This window comes from Gracilinanus agilis, chromosome 2 (genome assembly GCF_016433145.1).
Source record: "Gracilinanus agilis isolate LMUSP501 chromosome 2, AgileGrace, whole genome shotgun sequence".
Lineage (NCBI taxonomy): Eukaryota > Metazoa > Chordata > Mammalia > Didelphimorphia > Didelphidae > Gracilinanus > Gracilinanus agilis.
Window position 1 is genome coordinate 218,309,706 of NC_058131.1, and position 20,023 is coordinate 218,329,728.

Genomic DNA, 20,023 nt, shown 5'->3' on the forward strand with positions numbered 1-20,023 from the left:
ATGGACATCCTATTACATTTTTAGTGGAATTGTAAGCTCATGCAGAAACATCTAAATATTTGAGGCACCTTAGTTTCTTCCAATTTTTATTATAAAATTTTTCCTTTATTCTGTAGACAGCTGGCAACAAAGAAGCAACTGACTTTGAGCCACATCCTTACAAAGGACAATTACAAAGAAAGTGGAGTCAGCTAGATGGTTCAGCCCTCAATCCACTGAGCCACTTAGCTGACTCCCTCTGTTGTATTTTTCTTTATCATTGTCATGCTGAAATTGTTATGTGTCCATAGGGAGTTGAATTTTCTTGTTTTTGTTTTTTTTTCTTATTGTGGTCCTATAGAGTCTATTTGTATATTGTCACTTTAAAAAACTTGTGTTTTCTTGAATGATTATTTGGAATATAATGTTTGGGTTCTTTCATTTTTCCATTTACTTAAAAAAAATAAACTTAGTAATCAACAAACTCCAATATTCAAAGCAGAACAAAATAAGGGATTTGCATAGACAACTACAAGCTTTTATGATATACAGCTTTTAAAAGGGTGTATTAATTTTTTTAAACCTTTACCTTTTGTCTCAGAATCAATACTGTATTGGTTCCAAGGCAGAAGAGCAGTAAGGGCTAGGCAATGGGGGTTAAGTGACTTGGCCTAAGTAAAACAGCTTAGAAGTATCTAAATCCAGATTTGAGACCAGGACCTCTCATCTCTAGTCCTGGCTTTCTAGCCATTGAGTCACCTTGCTGCCTCTCCCTTGTTCCCCACCCACTTTGTATTTTATTTCTAAACCTCTGGGGTATCAGTAATCCTGAAGTTGCTGTGCCTCAATCGATTCTCCAGATCTGCCATTTCAATTTGATTATTTTCCAGTTCTTTCAACAATGCAGTCATTTTCTGAAAGTACTTTTCTAGTGGTCTGTACTGTCTGCAATTTTGTTTTCTTCTGTAGTGAGTCTGGTGTGGGTTGTTTCTATTGATTACTTTGTGAGGTTTCTTATTACATGCTTTATATTGCTTGTTTTTCTTCATTAGTTTCTTCCAATTCTCCATTTATTTATTTGTTTGCTTTTTCATCACTTAATTCTAGTTATCATACTGAAAAGACTTCAGATATCCCTTCTCCTCTCTTAGTTCTCTACTGCTACAGCATCCTCTGACTACTTATTAGTAAAATGACCTTGGGCAATTTACTTTATCACTCTAAGCCTCAGTTTCTACTCTCTGTAAAATGAGAGGACTGGGTTAGTTGGTCTTTTAAGGTCCTTTATATAAAGCTGTATTCTAAGTTTCCTTCAGGGCCCGAAGTTTTGTGATGCTGTGGTTCTGTGAAATTCACCTAGGTTTTAATATTCCTACAGATTTTTGACTCAGTTGGAAGCTAGTTTCTTGATTAAGAATGCTGGAAATTGGTTCCCCTCTTGCCCCTCTTGCCTAATTTCTCTCACTCTCATGCTAAATCACATTTTACTTTTTCATCCTATTCTTCAGTCCCTTTGGAAAGACGAAGTTAAGTTTCTTCAGCATGTAAAGATTATTATTTTTTTTTCCTAGAAAAATTGGTTTACTAGGCACTGCTCAGAGTTATAGGAACATCCATTCTGTCTCAGTCTTGCATACACCAGAAGGACCAAGATGCCCTCATATGTAATGTCCTAATTTCAGAGCCCTGAGTCTGATGTGGGCAGTGGCATGATTCTATCTGACTGAATTTGATGACTCAGTGTGGACTCCCCAACCAAAATCTCTCAAATTTTTTAACCCCTTACTTTGTCTTAGCAAGAGCTCAAAGATAGAAGGGCAAGGGCTGGTTAAATAGAGTTAAGTGACTTGCCCAGGGTCATAACCTAATACTTCAATTTTAAATGAGGCACTAACCTCCAGTGGCAGCAGCCCCATCTATAACTGGGTCCCAGCTTCATTTTGGAATTCCAGGGAGTAGCTTAGCCTTCTAGTCCTACTCTTTAGCTTCCCGTAGGCCACAAACTTTTCTCAAATAATCTATGTCTGAGGCAATGTCACAGAATTGGAAAAAATCCTTCCTCACTCTTAAAAGGTCTAAGAAGCATTGAGTTGGTCATGTGAAACAGCCAATTATCATTTGAGTTTGAATTAAAGATTGCCATAAATGTCTGTAAAAGAGAAGTTTACAGGGTTGAGAGATATTAAGAAGGATTCACAGGATCAGGAAGAAATCAAGAGCTCCACAGTTCATTCCTACTAGTCCTGAAATGGCAGGCCATTTAGCACATTGCTAGTTCTTGGTTTCAGCTTCCTGTACTCTGGCTGGGAACCCCACAGATAGGTGTGACAACATTGAAGACTCTGACCCAATGCTGAGCCAGCTTGCTCCCATTAGTTATTCACTTCTCATATTCTCACTGAAGAACTTTTTCATGAGGGAAGCATTACCTAGTCTAGATTTTTTGTTGCAGTTGATTGTTCATTCTTCAAGAACGTCCCATCCCAGGATTTCATGATTCCTAAAGAGTAGGAACCTGTTCTCTTGGATTCCAGGGGAAAGCTTCTGGAAACTGGATCATGGAGCAAACATATTGAGGCCTTGCTACACTTCAGGCACAAACTCCTTGTCTTACAGGGCAGGCTCATGAAGAGTCAGAAATGGAGCTACTTCCGAAGTAAATGGAACCTACTAGAATTAGCCATCATCCTTATCAGCTGGAGTGCTTTGTCAGTGTTCCTGAAGAGGACTATCCTGGGAGCCCGAGATGTCAAGTACTACTTGACTCACAAGAACAAGTAATGATATCTCTGTCTCTCTGTAATCCCTTTTCTAAGGCAACTTTCCTAATTCCCCATTGATGGGACAAATCCCCAGAAGGTATCTGCCAATTCTCCCCTTTAAATTCTAGGGATAACTCTGTGGGTTTGGGGTTTTGTAGTTCTACTGGTTATGAGGCTTTATTGATGTACTCTCAATTGATTATCTCAATTTAAAGAACATTTATTAATATGGTATAATAAGAAAAGTTGATACAAAACCAAGTCTGTGACATATTCTTCTACATATAAGTCCTTGGGAAGAATGGGCTCCAACTTAGAGTGCAATTATAATGAATTTTCATTGCTTAGTATTGATTTTAAGATGTAAGAAAAGGTTTTTAAAAAATCAAGACACCAGACTTAGCAAAAATGCTGTACCCAGATGAGAGTTTTGTGAGGACTTCACCAGGAGAAAAAGGACTTGTAGGCCCTGAAGAACAAGTATAGTGAAGACTTGGTGACCTTCCTAGATGTGTACCTCACTACCATGATATTCATTCTTCCTGTGGATGTCAGGTATATTTGTGGGAAAAGTTTGTCCCAGGTTTATGGAAGAAACCCTTTGTGGTTATTATTCTTAATATACTAACTTGGAAAATTCCTTTGCTAAGAGCCAATTGTTTCTACTGGCTGGTACTCAGCACACAAGTAGATTGAAGTTGTATTATTAGGAGTAGCCACCCACAGAGTACCCTGAAATCTTAGTAGCAGCTGCCTACTGGAAGACCCAAGCTGCTGGTACCAGTTAGTAGCTTAGAAGGGATGCTACATTAAATGTGGCAATACCAATGAGTGCTTGAGGTGGAATGAAAATGTAGATCTAGTTGAGAAGGCTGGTCAATTGGAAGGTTAAAGTATTTGAGGGGACATCAAAATATATACCGAAGTCCTCAAGAATGAGGGCAGGAGTAATAGCCTTAAGCCAAGAATTGAACACCTTGAAAAAGGGGGAAAATTGACTTGGAATCTGGTATATTATGACAATAGAGATTAGATCCCTACCTGTGCCCTTCTCCCCTGATTCACTGATGATGTAGCCCTTAGGGACCTTGGCCATCATCAATGGTCTCAAAGTCACTTAGGTGGGGAGAGAAGGGAGAGAAGATAAGGAAGGACCAGACATCCTCTAGTCCTTTCCAGCCCCAAATCTAAGAACAATTAAGCAAAAACATGCATTGAGTCCATTTGACAGTGTACACCACATTCCACTCCAGCAGTTCTCTAACTCTCTACTATATGTTTTATTATCTCTTCCCTGAGACCTTTGCTTTTTCAGTCACTCAGAATTTTGCTTCCCTTTAGTGATCTTTTAATTTACATTGTTGTAGTCATTATAGGGAGGCACCAGGTGTTGCACTAGATAGAAATGCCAGGCCTGGCATCAGGAAGACCTGAATTCAAATCTGGCCTTAGATATTTACTAGCTATGTGACTCTGGGCAAATCACTTAACCCTGTTTATATCAATATCCTCATCTGTAAAATAAAGTGAAGAAGGAAATTACAAACTTCTCCAGAACCTTTGCCAAGAAAACCCCATCAGGGTCTCAAGAGAGTCAGATGTAACTGAAAACAACTGAACAAATTCATTGTGTACCTTATTCTTTTGGCTCTACTCATTTTACTCTGCATTAGTTCACATAAATTTTCTCGTATTTCTCTAAATATCTCATATTTGTAAGAATTTGTTTTTTCACATATTGTATTAATTCCTGTATATGAGAAAATTACTGTGTATTCTTCTCTCTAGGATCTAGGTCAGATATACCATCTAGTTGGCTATTTTTTGCATTTTCTTTGTCCTTGGGAATCATAAAGAATGTTTTCCTTTTTAACAGAATTTTGTTAATAATGAAGGATACAAGAGTTCTTTTCCTACGGATTAGACTGTCCATCTGTCAGTTTGGGGAAGAACTTGTAAGGGGGAAAAGGGGGTTTTGGTTCAAATATATTAAAGATTGGTTGCCAGAGTATTGAACAAGTATCAATCCTCAATTAAGAATAATCTCAAGTCAAAATTAACTTTTATGGAAGTTAATTTACAATTAAGAAGAGAGAGAGAAAGTAAGAAAATTAGAGAATAAGATAGGATAAGTGATCTAACACACTGAGTAATTTGCTCTGGTCCCTGGCTCAAACCAGGCAGATTTAACTAGTCCTTAATTGGAAAAAGGTCAAGCCTTGAGCTGAGGGCCTAGGCCCAAAGGCCCCGGAGGCATAAGAAGCAAAGCTTCAGTCACAGAGTCTCTTTGAAAGGGAAGTTCTTAAAGAGAAGTTCAGGAAGATTCAGCCTTAACACTCACCACGTGGAATTCCAAAGAAGATATTAAGAACGTTCTCACCAAGGTTTCAGGGTCCCAGCCAACACTCCTCCATGAATCAGAAGAGTTCCTTCCCCAGAAGACCTCCTTCTCCAGAAAACCTCTCTTTTCAAAGGGATCACTTATGTGTCACTTCCTGTGCCTCCCCCTCCTAGTTTGCGTGCCCAATCACAACAGACACTTCTCTTAGGACTGCCTAGGGGGCAGTCAATCTATTCTGATTCGTCACCCACTCTAGCACACTTGGGTTACGGACCTCCCAGAATTAAAGGTGTTCTCACCTTTGGCGATTAAATCTAAAGATGGGCAGTGTAGACTTAATCTAATTATCACAAGCTGAAGATCTGATGAACCACCTCTTAATCTATTAAAGATGTCTTAGAATGGTCAAAGGAGGCCCTGAGTAATGAGCTCCTAAAAATCTATTTATTGAGCTGCCTGGCCCTGCTCAGGTCATCCCTGGTTGTGAGAGACAGCCATGGAGACCTATATCATTTTATTGGTCATGATGCTAGCCTAACCAATGAATCTGATATCACAAATAAATTTATGCTCTTACCCAAAAATCAGCCTCTCAAGATAATTTTAATCCTAATATATTCAGCACTTTTTACTGCACTAAAAATATTCCACTATTTCATAAATGACAGGTTTTTTTTTTCTGGCCATTTGCTAATCATTGAGTAGGTACAAACTTGGTTTTCAGTTGTTTCTGCCTTTGGCCTCCTTGGGTTCTGTGACTAAGTGAGGTGGCCAAGTCAAAAGATACAGCTTAGTCACTTTGATATTTAATTCCATATTAGAATCTAGGACAGTTGTTTACAACTTCATCAATAAAATTATTCACAGAACAAATTTTTAAATAACCTTACCAATATCTAGAATTTTTGCAAAATAAATATATCTAGTTCCATTTTCCTTCAGAAAGGATGCAATAATTCATTCTGTATTAATGATGTACCTGTCATCATATTGAGAAGTGGAGACTTACAAAGCTATAATAAAGAACTATAGAATCTCAGCATGGGATGGACCCTTAGTGGCCAGTTTAATATGTACCTTCATAGGTATCTCCTTCACAACTTTCCCAGCATCAAGCATGAAGGTTATAACTAAGCTCAGTCTTTGAAACAATTGTCATAGTCTGGTGGCTCAGCTATCTACCCAGAGTCATACTCTCTGACCATATTAAGGAAGGAAGGAAGGAAACAAGCATTCATTAAGTACTTACTATGTGCCAGGCATTGCACTAAAGTATTTAAAATATTATCTCATTTGATCCTCACAAAAACCCTAGGAGATAAGTGCTACTATTACTCCTACTTTATAGTTGAGGAAACTGACACAGATAGAGGTTAAGTGACTTGCCCAAGGTCAGGTAGCCAGTAAGTATCTAAGGACCTTTTCGAACTTGGGTCTTCCTGACTTTAGGCCCAGTGCCTATGTCAGTCATAAAGGATGGGGATAGAAGGGGCTGAGCCTCTGAGCCCCTTTGCTCTTGTCCTTCTAACCAAGGCTTCCCCTTTGTTGTCTAGGACTGTTGGTTTTGGAGAAACAGCCAGTGCAGATGCAGTTCTAGGTTATTTGATTGCAGTCCTGGTACTCCTGTCAACTGTGAAATTGTGGCATCTGCTCAGGCTGAACCCCAAGCTAAATGTCCTCACTTCCACCCTGCGCAGAGCCTGGGGAGACATCTCTGGATTCATCATTGTGATTGCTATCATGTTCCTCGCCTACTCAATAGCAGTGAGTATCTATCACCTTCCTAGAAGTCCAGGCTCCCCATGGGAATCTCCCTCCACACTGGACCTTGGAAACTATAAATATTCCCTATCAGGGTTCACTGCTAGGGCCAACAGGAGCTGTAAGTAAGAAGCACCCAAACTGGTTAGTGCTAAAAGCAATTGGTGGATTGATGTAATCAAGGCTTGAAATTGTCTAAATTAGAGACCCTGGAAATATAAATAGGAGGCAGATAAGGAAAGATATAAGGATACTTTATACTGGAACGAGGACCAACAACTCCAGTGCAAAGACTGGGAAGGGATACCCCCAAAGGATGGCACTAGGAAGCCTCAGATATGATGGTCTTGAGGCCATAGCAGGAACTAACAATGGTCTTAGACTCCTGAGTCCTTGCTTCCAGGCAGGAGTCCAAGACCATTTTGAGTTCCTGCTATGGCCTCAAGTATTTTAATGGGAGGGAAGGGGTCCTGCTCAGGTGGATCTAACTGGCTGAATCAATCAACGGAATAATACCTTGAATCCTATCCTGACTATTTCCTACCTGTGTTATCCAAGGCAAGTCACTTAGTTCTTCAGTGTCATAGTTCCTCATTTGTAAAATAAGAGAATGACTTGCTCTAGATATGATTCTATGATCTTAGGTTTTAGAGTTGGCAGACTAAACATCATCTATCTTACTCCCCAGCTTTACCAATGAGAAAAATGAGGCCCAGTGAATTCTTCAATATCACATAGCCTTTAAATGGCCAAAGCAGGATTTAAATCCAGGTCTGAATCAATGATTCATTCAGTAAACATTGAGTGCCTACTGCGAGCTCTTTGTAGGTTCTTGTTTTTGCTTTTCTTTGTATCTCTAGCCCCTTATACAGTGGCTTCCACATAGTAAGCACTTAAAACTCAACTGACTGCTATGTTTATTGCTCACAGCAAAGTCTGGATTTGAGTTCGGGTTGTCTGACTCAAAACCCAGTATTCCATCCACTATATCATAGCTAGTTTCCTCTTCATCATAGCTCTATGAATGTTAATATCTAACTTAAATGGCCAACAGTGAGCTAGCACACTGGATATAACAGAATCCCTCTTGGTTTGTACCACTCATCTTTTGCCTAATGGTAATATTTAAGCTCCTTCTCTTTGACAGACAAACTTGATATTTGGCTGGAAGCTTCATTCCTACAAAACCCTTTTTGATGCAGCAGAAACAATGGTCAGCCTGCAGCTAGGGATCTTCAACTATGAAGAGGTAACTATAGCTATTGTCCCCAAGGTCCATGTCTGAGAGAGCAACAGAGAGGCTTATGGGATGTGGTAGACTAGGAAGCATATGTTACTCTAGGTTTGTGTTGGTGAATGTCTTCAAGTTCAGGTGCCCAAACTGCAACTTCAAGCTGCCTGTGACCCCTCTACCCCTCCCCATTACCCCAGAGTGCTGAGGGAGGAAGTGTTTGCTTTGGATGACTGGACAGTGGGGCAGGGCATGCAAAAAATGTCCTCAGGCACTGGGAAGAGGGGGAATGGAGCAGCTCCCCAAGTGCCAGCTCTGCATGGGTGCCACAGCTTTGCCAACACTGTTCGAGGATATTTCCCAGAAAGCTGCTGGGTCATTGTGCAGAACTATGAACACAGATTGTCAGAGAGTATCTGAGTGGCCAAACGGCAGAGAAGTCAGAGGTCAAATGTTCAGATGTCCCTGCTTTTATCCACCAGAAAACACACCATTTTTGGTTCATGCAATGAGTTATTCAATTATTCCTGAAAATAGCTGTATTGAGACTCTCTCTCCACATCAATCTGACCCAAAACTTTGCTCATGCCTTCCCCACTTTTTCATTCTCTCTAGTAGGGGTTGTTCTCAGACCTGGGCAGGAAGACGGTTATCCAACCCCCTTGCTTCATGATAAAATTGAGGCACAAAGAGAGGAAAACACTTGCCTAAAGTCATAGGGAGAGAACTATGACAATTCCCCTCTCTGAGGCAGCAGCTGTATAGGTCATCGTGAGTAGGCACTAGCCTGTTTTCCTAAAGTTGGAGCTGGATACAGTCCTTTGGACCCTTGGGCCATCTTTCTATTTGGGAGAAATCCCTTACATATGGATCCAATAGCATTCACTTGGCTTCTGCTTATTTCAGGTCTTGGATTCTAACCCTGTGTTGGGCTCGCTCTTGATTGGTTCCTGCATCATCTTTATGACATTTGTGGTGCTAAATCTGTTTATTTCTGTCATCCTTGTTGCCTTTAGTGAGGAACAAAAATATCACCAGGTAAACTAATCCATTAGATTGTAAATTCTTTGAGGGCAGGGGCTGTCTTTTGCTTCATTTTTTGTATCTCTAAAACTTAGCACAATATCTGGCACATAGTAGCCACATAGTTTTATATATATATAAAACTGGAGGGGAAAAAAGGAGATATTAAGAAAAATGGGAAAACAGACAAAATGGAGTAAATTTATATTCCATAAAGAATCTCGTGGGGTGAACAGGGGAGAAGATCAATACACTGGAAGGGTAAAAGGTTGGAGAGAGGAAATACTTAATACTTAAGTGCATTGAAATCAACTTAAAGAGGGAAAAACAATCAGATCCATTGGGGCAGAGAATTAATTCACTCCCTATAGAGAAGTAGAAGGGTACCAAAAGGACTAGTGAGGAGGGAAGCAACACTAGGGAGGGAGAGAGTGGGGGGGGGTTGCTTAAAAATACCCTAAATAAGAATAAGAGGGGAATAAGAAGGGAGAGGAGAGAAAGGGAAGTACAATAAGGGAGGGGGGGGGATCAGAGAAACTGGTTAAAAACAAAACACTGGTATAGAAGGAAATAGTGAAAGAAGAAAGGGCAGGACAAGGAGAGAGAATCAAAATGTCTGAGAATACACAGTTGATAATTATAACTCTGAATCTGAATGGGATGAACTCGCCCATAAAACGGAATCAAAGAGCAGAGAGGATTAGAAACCAAAATCCTACCATATGATGTCTACAAGAAACACAAATGAGATAGGCAGACATACATAGAATAAAAATGAAAGGATGGAGCAAAATCTATTGGGCTTCAACTGAGAAAAAGAAGGCAGGAGTTGCAATCGTGATTTCTGACAGAGCCAAAGTAAAAATAGATCTGGTTAAAAGAGATAGAGAAGGTAATTACATCCTGATAAAAGGCAGTATAAACAATGAAGAAATATCAGTACTCAACATGTATGCACCAAATGGTATAGCATCCAAATTTCTAAAAGAGAAGCTAGTGGAACTCAAGGATGAAATAGATAGCAAAACTATACTAGTGGGTGACCACACCCTTCCCCTATCAGATCTAAATAAATCAAACCAAAAATAAGAGATAAGAGAAGTGAATGAAATCCTAGAAAAATCAGAGTTAATAGATATATATGGAGAAAAAAGGGACAAAAAGGAATACACCTTATTTTCAGCAGCACATGGAACATTCACAAAGATTGACCATGTACTAGGGCAACATAGCAAACAAATGCAAAAAAGCAGAAATAATAAATGCAACCTTATCAGATCATGATGCAATAAAAATAGTTATTAGCAAGGATACATGAAGAAGCAAACCAAAAACTAATTGGAAATTAAATAATATGATTCTCCAAAATCAGTTAGTGAAAGAATAAATCATAGAAACAATAATTTCATTGAAGACAATGACAATGATGAGATTTCTTACCAAAACCTATGGGATGCAGCCAAAGCAGCTCTAAGGGGAACATTTATATCATTGAGTCAATATGTTAACAAATTAGGGAGGGCAGAGGTTAATGAATTGGGCATGCAACTTAAAAAACTAGAAGGTGTAATGGGGAGATTAAGCAGTCGCACCCAGGCTATGTCTAAAGACCTGAGGGTTCCATAATGGAATGAAGCTGGGATTTTGAAAAAAGGAGTGGGAGTTTGACCAAGCTGGAGGAAAGGAGGAGTGTTGGCTGTGTGGTCCAGGTTTTGCTATATGCCCAAGGAGATGTCAGTGTGGGATACCACTGAGAAGGAGATTTCTGCAAGGAAACATTGTGACCTAGGTTGAGGATAGGACTGGGTTATCTGTTGGTGGACAACAGGTCAATCTACCTTACTCCCTGGAGTCTGTTTTAGATTAACTGGCTGCTTTTGAACTTGTTCTTGTTACATCTGTGACCAGCTTGGAGCATCTCTGAACTTGTACTGTAAGAAACCCTCTTCAGCCCTCTTAGTCAAGGTAGTGAATAGCTTAGTTAGTTAAAACTTTAGACTAGTTAACTTTTAGGTTAGTATGTTAGCACAGAAACACCCTTCTACCTACTTCCCTCAGTCATTACCATTAAACATAATTTTGTTAGCACTTCTGTCTCTTCTTATTTATAAGAACTCACTACATTGGTTTTTCCCTGACTGGCAATTTGTCAGTTACAAGTCAACTGACATTCCTGAAACTCACATCCCCATTTGGTTTGCTTGTGTTCCCCTGTCTGTCCTTCCATTGTGAAGAGTGAGTGTGTCCTCAGTTTATTATTTATTCCCTATTCCCAGTATCACCTTTTTCAGTTGGCACCAGTAACAGAGGGGAGCTAATTTAGGTAGACTGGAAGTTAGTTCTCTGAAGGTTGGAGGCAAACTGGAAGCCAGAGGGTTCTGAACATTCCGTGAGGGGGTATAGCCATGGGCTGTGCACTGAAAGTTGCAAGGCAGTGGTGAACCACACAGAATTGCCTACTCCCACCACCAGTTCATTCGTAAAATCCCTGAGTGAAGCCAATTTACTATAAAGGCTGAGATAGCTCCAGAGAAAGAATTTTTCTCCATTTCCCCCCACCTCTGGAGTGTTTTTTCTCCTTTTTTTTTCCTTTGGGTGTTTTTATTGTTCTTGGTCTATTGTATTGGTATTGTTTTTTTGTGTGTGACTACTGTTTTGTGTGTGTTAATTATTTGTATAGCACTGGAGTACAATACCACTGGTACATTGTTACCAAGTGTAATACAACTGACAACAATGGAAGATATATGGTGGACAAGTGTATAACGATGTTATAGAATGTGTTGCAGGGTGCTCTTTATTTTTCATTGAAAAGTATTCCCAAATATATAAAAATGGGGTTTAATTTTGAGAAGATAAGGCCAATGTGGGAAATAACATTACTGGACATGTGGCACACATAACATTGATTTTGTTTTGTGGCTATATTATATATAGGATGCTTTGGTTGTTAAAATGTATGCTATATTCTATTAAAGTGTTAATGAATTGGTATTCTAAAGAATCTGAATTAAAGATCATGATGACGTTATTACAGATTCAAGTTAACAATATTGAACTATACATGAAAAAAGATAAGTTTCTGGACAATGGGTATGGTCAAGCTCCTGGTAATGATGAGAAACATGGTAATGATGATAAAGGTGTTAAACCAGAACTTTCTAAGGCAGAAATGGAAGAAAAGGCATTAAGTGAGGGGGACAAACAGGTTAACTTATACCCACTTTTCAATTTACCTATCATATGCGATGACAGAATATTTCATGTGAGGCAGCATACAAGGTTTAGAACAAAAGATGTGGAGAGCTTAAAGAGGAAAATTCCAAATTTTCACAATGATCCTGATTTATAAAAATCAGGCTTTTATTAAGACACATGATCCTGATTTTGAGGATTGTTGGTTTGTTTTGGGGGAGATATTATCGAATCATGATAGAAATAAGGTTGTTGAGGAAACAAGAAATATGGAAGGGATGACTCCATGGCCTGTGGCCTGGGAGGAGCTGGATTTAAATTCAGTTCCTATTTACAGGATGCTCAAGCAGGCCAGAAAATCGATTATTAAGGTCCTAGAAAAACACTCAAGAAACCCTAATGCATGGTCCAGGTTTGAAAAAGTGAGGCAGACTGGACAAGAAATGCTAGCCACATTTCTTGATAGGATTCTTGAGGCCATAGAAACACAGCTAGGCCTCGATATTCTGGATGATGCCACCATTGAGCATGCTAAAATAATTGTTGTACAAAATGTGGTACCCCACGTAAAGAAATTTTTCCTAGAAAGTTGCCCGGAAAAATCCCCAGATGAAAAGTAAATTAGAAATACTAAAAATCAAAGGAGAAATTAATAAAATTGAAAGTAAAAGAACTATTGAATTAATAAATAAGATTATAAGCTGGTATTTTGAAAAAACAGATAAAATAGACAAAGTACTGGTCAATCTAATTAAAAAGAAAGAAGAAAACAAAATTAACAGTATCAAAGATGAAAAGGGAGACCTCACCTCTAATGAAGGGGAAATTAAGACAATCATTAAAAACTACTTTGCTCAATTATATGGCAATAAATATAGCAATCTAGGTGATATGGATCAATATTTACAAAAATATAAATTGCCTAGATTAACAGCAGAAGAAATAAAATACTTAAATAATCCACTATCAGAAAAAGAAATTGAACAAGCTATCAAAGAACTCCCTAAGAAAAAATAGCCAGGGCCTGATGGATTCACAAGTGAATTCTATCAAACATTCAAAGAACAACTAATCCCAATACTATACAAATTATTTGACATAATAAGCAAAGAAGGAGTCCTACCAAATTCCTTTTATGACACTAATATGGTACTGATTTCAAAGCCAACAAGACCAAAAACAGAGAAAGAAAGCTAAAGACTAATCTCCCTAATGAACGTAGATCCAAAAATCTTAAATAGAATACTAGCAAGAAGACTCTAGCAAGTGATCATGAGGGTTATCCATCATGATCAGGTGAGATTTATACCAGGAATGCAAGGATAGTTCAACATTAGGAAAACCATCTACATAACTGACTATATCAACAAACTAACAAACAAAAATCACACGATTATCTCAATAGTTGTTAAAAAGACCTTTGACAAAATATGACACCCATTCCTATTGAAAACTAGAAAGTATAGAAATAGAAGGACCTTTCCTAAAAATAATATGAAGTATATATCTAAAACCATCAACAAGCATCATATGCAATGGGGATAAATTAGAAGCCTTCCCAATAAGATCAGGCATGAAACAAGGATGCTCATTATCACCTCTATTATTTAACATTGAACTAGAAATACTAGCAATAGCAATTAGAGAAGAAAAAGAAATTGAAGGTATTAAAATAGGCAATGAAGAGACTAAGCTATCACTCTTTGCAGATGATATGATGGTCTTAAAAATCCTAGAGAATCAACTAAAAAGCTAGTAGAAATAATCAACAACTTTAGCAAAGTTGCAGGATACGAAATAAATGCACATAAACCATCAGCATTTCTATATATTTCCAACACATCACAGCAGCAAGAGGTAGAAAGAGAAACACCATTTAAAATCACCCTAGACAATATAAAATACTTAGAAATCTATCTGCCAAAACAAACATAGGAATTATACGAACACAACTACAAAACACTTTCCAAACAATTAAAACTAGATCTAAACAATTGGAAAAGCATTGATTGCTCATGGGTAGGACAAGCTAACATAATAAAAATGACCATTCTACCCAAATTAATTTACTTATTTAGTGCCATACCTATCAAACTACCAAGAAACTTTTTAACAGAATTAGAAAAAACTATAACAAAGTTCATTTGGAAGAACAAAAGATCAAGAATATCAAGGGAAATAATGGGGAAAAAAAATGTGAAGGAAGGTGGCGTAGCAGTACCAGATATTAAACTATACTATAAAGCAGTGGTCATCAAAACGATATGGTGGGGGGCAGCTGGGTTGCTCAGTGGATTGAGAGCCAGGTCTAGAGATGGGAGATCCTAGGTTCAAATCTGGCCTCAGACACTTCTCAGCTGTGTGACCCTGGGCAAGTCACTTGACGCCCATTGCCTAAAAAAAATTTAAAAAACAAAAACAATATGGTACTGGCTAAGAGACAAAAAGGAGGATCAGTGGAATAGACTTGGGATGAGTGATGTCAGCAAGACAGTCTATGATAAACCCAAAGAGCCCAACTTTGGGGACAAAAATCCACTATTCCACAAAAACTGCAGGGAAAATTGGAAAACTATGGGAGAGATTAGCTTTAGATCAATATCTTACACCTTACACCAAGATAAATTCAGAATGGTTGAATGACTTGAATATAAAGAGGGAAACTATAAATAAATTAGGTGAACACAGAATAGTATACTTGTCAGATCTCTGGGACAGGAAAGAATTTAAAACCAAGCAAGAGTGAGAAAAAATTACAAAATGTAAAATAATTTCGATTATATTAAATTAAAAAGGTTTTGTGCAAACAAAAACAATGCAATCAAAATCAGAAGGGAAACAACAAACTGGGGGAAAATCTTTGTAACAAAATACTCTGACAAAGGTCTAATTACTCAAATATACAAGGAGCTAAATCAATTGTACAAAAAATTAAGCCATTCCCCAATCGATTAATGGGCAAGGGACATGAATAGGCAATTTTCTGATAAAGAACTCAAAACTATCAATAAGCATATGAGAAAGTGTTCTAAATCTCTAATAATTAGAGAAATGCAAATCAAAATAACTCTGAGGTTCCCACCTCAGACAGCAGGGGATAGTAATGAATGTTGGAGGGGATGTGACAAAATTGGGACATTAATGCACTGCTGGTGGAGTTGTGAATTGATTCAACCATTCTGGATGGCAATTTGGAACTATGTCCAAAGAGCTCTAAAAGATTGCCTGCCCTTTGATCCAGCCATACCATTGCTGAGTTTGTACCCCAAAGAGGAGATCATAGGGAAAAAGACATATACAAAAATATTTATAGCCGCACTCTTTGTAGTAGCAAAATACTAGAAAATGAGGGTATGCCCATCAATTGGGGAATGGCTGAAAAAATTGTGGTATTTGTTTGTGATAGAATACTAATGTGCTCAAAGGAATAATAAACTGAAGGAATTTCATGTGAACTGGAATGACCTCCAGGAATTGATGCAGTGTGAAAGGAGCAGAGCCAGAAGAACATTGTACACAGAGACTGATACCTTGTGGTAAAATCGAATGTAATGGATTTCTGTAATAGCAGCAATACAATGACCCAGGACAATTCTGAGGGATTTATGGAAAAGAACACTACCTACATTTAGAGGAAGAACTACAGGAGTGGAAACACAGAAGAAAAACAACTGCTTGAACACATGGGTTGATGCAGACATGATTTGGGAAGTAAACTCTAAAGGACCACCCTAGTACAACTATCAGTAATATAGAAATTGGTCTTGATTGATGACAGATGAAGAAACCAGTGGAAATGTGCATTGGCTGGGGATGGGGGGGGGGGGGTGTTGGGGGGAGGAGAGAGCAAAAGAACATGAATCATGGAATCATGGAAAAAATTTTCTAAAAAAGTAAAATTAAATAAATATATAATATATAAATAACTTGTTAGAAGAATTATGTATTAAGGCACCAGGGAAGGGAAATATATATTCTGAAATGACAATTATTTAAAACCAAAAGCCATCAATAAAAATCGCTTTTAAATTTAAAAAAAAAATGAAGCAGTTCAGCTAAATCAGTGGTTCCCAAACGTTTTTGGCCTACTACCCCCTTTCCAATATTACTTAGCCCACTGGAAATTAATTTGTTTTTATTTTAATAGCAATTAATAGGAAAGATAAATGTACCTGTGGCCATTACTGCTTCCCTGGATTGCGGCAGCACCCACCAGGGGGCAGTGGCGCCAACTTTGGGAATCACTGAGCTAGATGATCTTTAAAATCTCTTTCCCCTTACCCCTACTACCTCTGAGGTAGGAAATGGGAGAGATGAGAAATGGGGGTAAGTGGTATGGATGTGGAACCTTAAGATGAGGGAACAATAGTCTAACAAAGCCATCTAGAAACTGTTAGATGACAGTTTAGAACACAATTGGAAAACCTCATTAATAAATGATAACTTAAAGTTGCTTTTCTGAATGTCACCCAGGTAAAGTTTCTAGGCTTCTATTTATTTAGACTTTTAAGTGGGATTGTTTGGTTGATATGTTTTCCCTTTTTCTATAGCCTTCTGAAGAGGAAGAGATTGTTGATTTGCTCTTGATGAAACTCTTCAGTTTCCTTGGCATTAAGTGCAAAAAGAATGAGGATGTCATGACTTCTGATACCAGCCAGCCTTGGACTGACCAGGCAGAAGACAAGGTTTAAGTTTGCTACTGTTCTCTTGGGTTATGGTAATATAGACAATGACCAGGTACCACACATTCCAAAGACTTGGGCCTATGTAGTAAATTATTTACTCATTATGAAGCCTTATGTATTTTTTTAGAATGGTAGCATGATATCATAGAAATAGCACTTTCTGACTGTGTCAGAAAGATCTACTTAGATTGTGAGCTCCTTGATAGCAAAGGTGTCTTTTCCTTTTCTTTGTATTCTCAACACAGCACCTTACACATGGTAGGTGCTTAATAAATGCTGTTGACTGACTGACACTCTTCAGGAACTTACTAGATGTGTAACTGGGCAAAATCATTTAACCTTTCTGAGCTTCCATTTCCTCATCTGGAAAATGGGGATGATAATATTCATAGCACTCACCTCACAGGGTTATTGTGAGGGTCAGATGAAATAACATGTGAAGTGTTTTGCAAGCCTTAAAACATATAAATATCAGTTGTTATTTCCTGTTTCTTATTACAGAAGACCAGAAAGAATAAACAGTGACATTGAAAGTTCTCTTTTTCTGTATTTTTTCCTATTTTGATCATTTTTTTCCTATGCTGGTCATATTTTTTCCTCTTTTCTGTAACTTTCTAGTAAAATAGTTAATAAAATATGTCTGCAGTCAGAAACATCTCTTTATAGAACAATCATTCTAGCTTATCATCTTTTTAAACCTTACTGGTCATTGTCTATTATTTAAACGTCTAGCTTCCTACCAAGTCTAGCTTAGGAGCAACCTCTCCAAAATAGATTTTTTCCTTAAGACTCCAGTTGTTAGCAATTAGTAATCTTTGGTATTCTTTAATATGTACTTATATTTACATGTTTCTTATATATTGTATCCTACCTGTTGAATATAGCAGCCTCCTTGAAGGCAGAGTTTATTAAAAATTTTTTTTGTATCTTTAGCACTGAGCTTTGCCTACAGTATATATTTAATAAGTGATTTTTAAAAAACTGAACTGAATTTTTTAATGCAATAAATCCTGGACACAAACAGACAATGACATCTATTAATGCTGACTCTATTCTTTTCCCTTTTAGGGGAGGTAGCATGATCTAGCCTTCAAGTACCAGTCCTGACATTTATTAGCTGTATAATCTTAGGTAAATCAAAGTACCCCTACAGAGCCTAAATGAGGATAATGCTTTTTAATGTTTTACTGGTATCTACTTTTTTTTCATTTTGGGAAATTCCTAATACACCCTCCAAAAAATATTTCCTTGTAGAAAAAAAAAAACACATGAAAGCAAAACAAAGCAACATATCAACCATGAAAGGGTATACAATATTCTGGGTCTTTAGTAATCTGCCTCGAGAGAAGAGGGATAGATTTTTTCATTCTCTAGAATCAAGATTGTCATTATATTCATCTAAGTTCAGAAGTCTTTTAGTGTTGTTTCCCTTTACACTTATGGTTATTGTGTATACTGTTCTTATGGTTACACTTTTTTCACCCTCTACCAGATATAAAAGTCTTTCCCAAGTTTCTTTGAATTCCTCATATTTGTCACTTCTTATAATAGAAACATATTCTGTTACATTTGCTTTGCTACAATTTGCTCAATTGTTTCCCCAATCAATGGATATCTGTACCTTTTCCCCATTTTCTGCTATCACAAAAATTGCATCTATGAATATTTTTTATTTTGGGGGAGCTTTCCATCAGCTTTTGACCTCCTTAGGTTGTATGCAATTAGAGATAAATCAAGGTCAAAAGGGAATGATTATTATAGTCAATTTTTTCATGATTCCGTACTGTTTTCCAGAATTATTGGACCAATTCATAGCTCCTCCTGTATTATTAGTGGGTGTATCTTCTCAAATGGGGAATAACAGTACTTCACCAACAGGTTATTGTGAAAGAAGTACTTAGTAAATCTTAAAGAGCTATAGGAATGTGATCTATGATAATTCCTACACAGCCTGGTCAGAAGTCAGTCATATGCTAATACTTAATAGCCACGTTTATAAATATGCTTCTTCCACAATTATACACACCTGTGGAATTGGGAAGTGGAACTTGACTAGGGATCTATTCCAATTGCTTTCCCTCAATCTAGATGAAATTATGTGACATCAGAGACAAGTAACAATAAAATGAGTTCATCACTTTCTGACTGAGTAGTCCATGTGTATGTGAAGGGGCCAGGAAACTCTCAGCTAAAGACTAACAAAGCCATGTAACCTGCCCAGTGCCCTTTTCTCTTGTCAGTTTTCCTTGCCAAGTTTTAGCATTCATGACACTATTATTGATGTCTTTCCTTTTTTTTATATCCCAATCACTTTCTAACGCCTGTCTCCTAAAAAAAAAAAAAAAAAAAGAAAAGCTATTAATCAAAACCAGATGATAGTGACTATGAATAACAGCATGTTATATCCCATACCTTTTCTGCTTTCTGCTCCCACTGCCACCACCCAAATGATGACCTCTCATTACCATTCATCTGGAGTATTTCAATGGCCTCCTCCTTCATCCCTCATCATCTTTTATACTCCTAGACTGTTCATGTCACTCAGTTTGATTCCATTCAATTTAGCAGGCATTTATTGAGAACTTTCTATGTACTATAGCACTCACTCTTCTGCTCAAAATTTTTCAATAGTCCTATGCTTCTTATGCCATGAAATTCCAACTCCTTTGCCTGATATCGAACATCCTCCACATTTTGCTTCCTTTGTTTCCAACATTGTCACTCTAACTCCATTTTTCCTATCCCTTGTTCCAGACGAGGTGGATTACCTACCATGCTCCAAACATGCACAACCCATACTTTCCGACTTCTGGGCCTTTGTTCACATTATTTCTTAACCCTGTTATGCCTTTCCCTGTAACTTGTGCCTACCACATCTTCCCCAACCTTCAAAAACAACTCAAAGAGTTTCCGGGTTAAGATGGCGGCAGAGTAAGAAGCAGCTCTTAACCTCTCCTGACCGAAACACACAAAACTCCTCAAGGGGACATAAAAACAAGTCCAGACGAACGGAGGAACCCCACAACAGGGCACAGCGTGGAAGGTA

At 37.9% G+C, this 20,023-nt stretch overlaps 1 protein-coding gene across 1 annotated transcript in view; it reads left to right on the top strand.

Moving 5' to 3' along the window:
• The window catches only part of PKD1L2 (polycystin 1 like 2), a 147,224-nt gene that overhangs the window by 105,434 nt on the left and 21,767 nt on the right, over positions 1-20,023 (top strand). Inside the window, 5 exon segments of the mRNA XM_044663653.1 lie at positions 2,596-2,756; positions 6,636-6,846; positions 7,991-8,092; positions 8,981-9,112; positions 16,843-16,977. Coding sequence (XP_044519588.1) covers positions 2,596-2,756; positions 6,636-6,846; positions 7,991-8,092; positions 8,981-9,112; positions 16,843-16,977 — 741 coding nt within the window.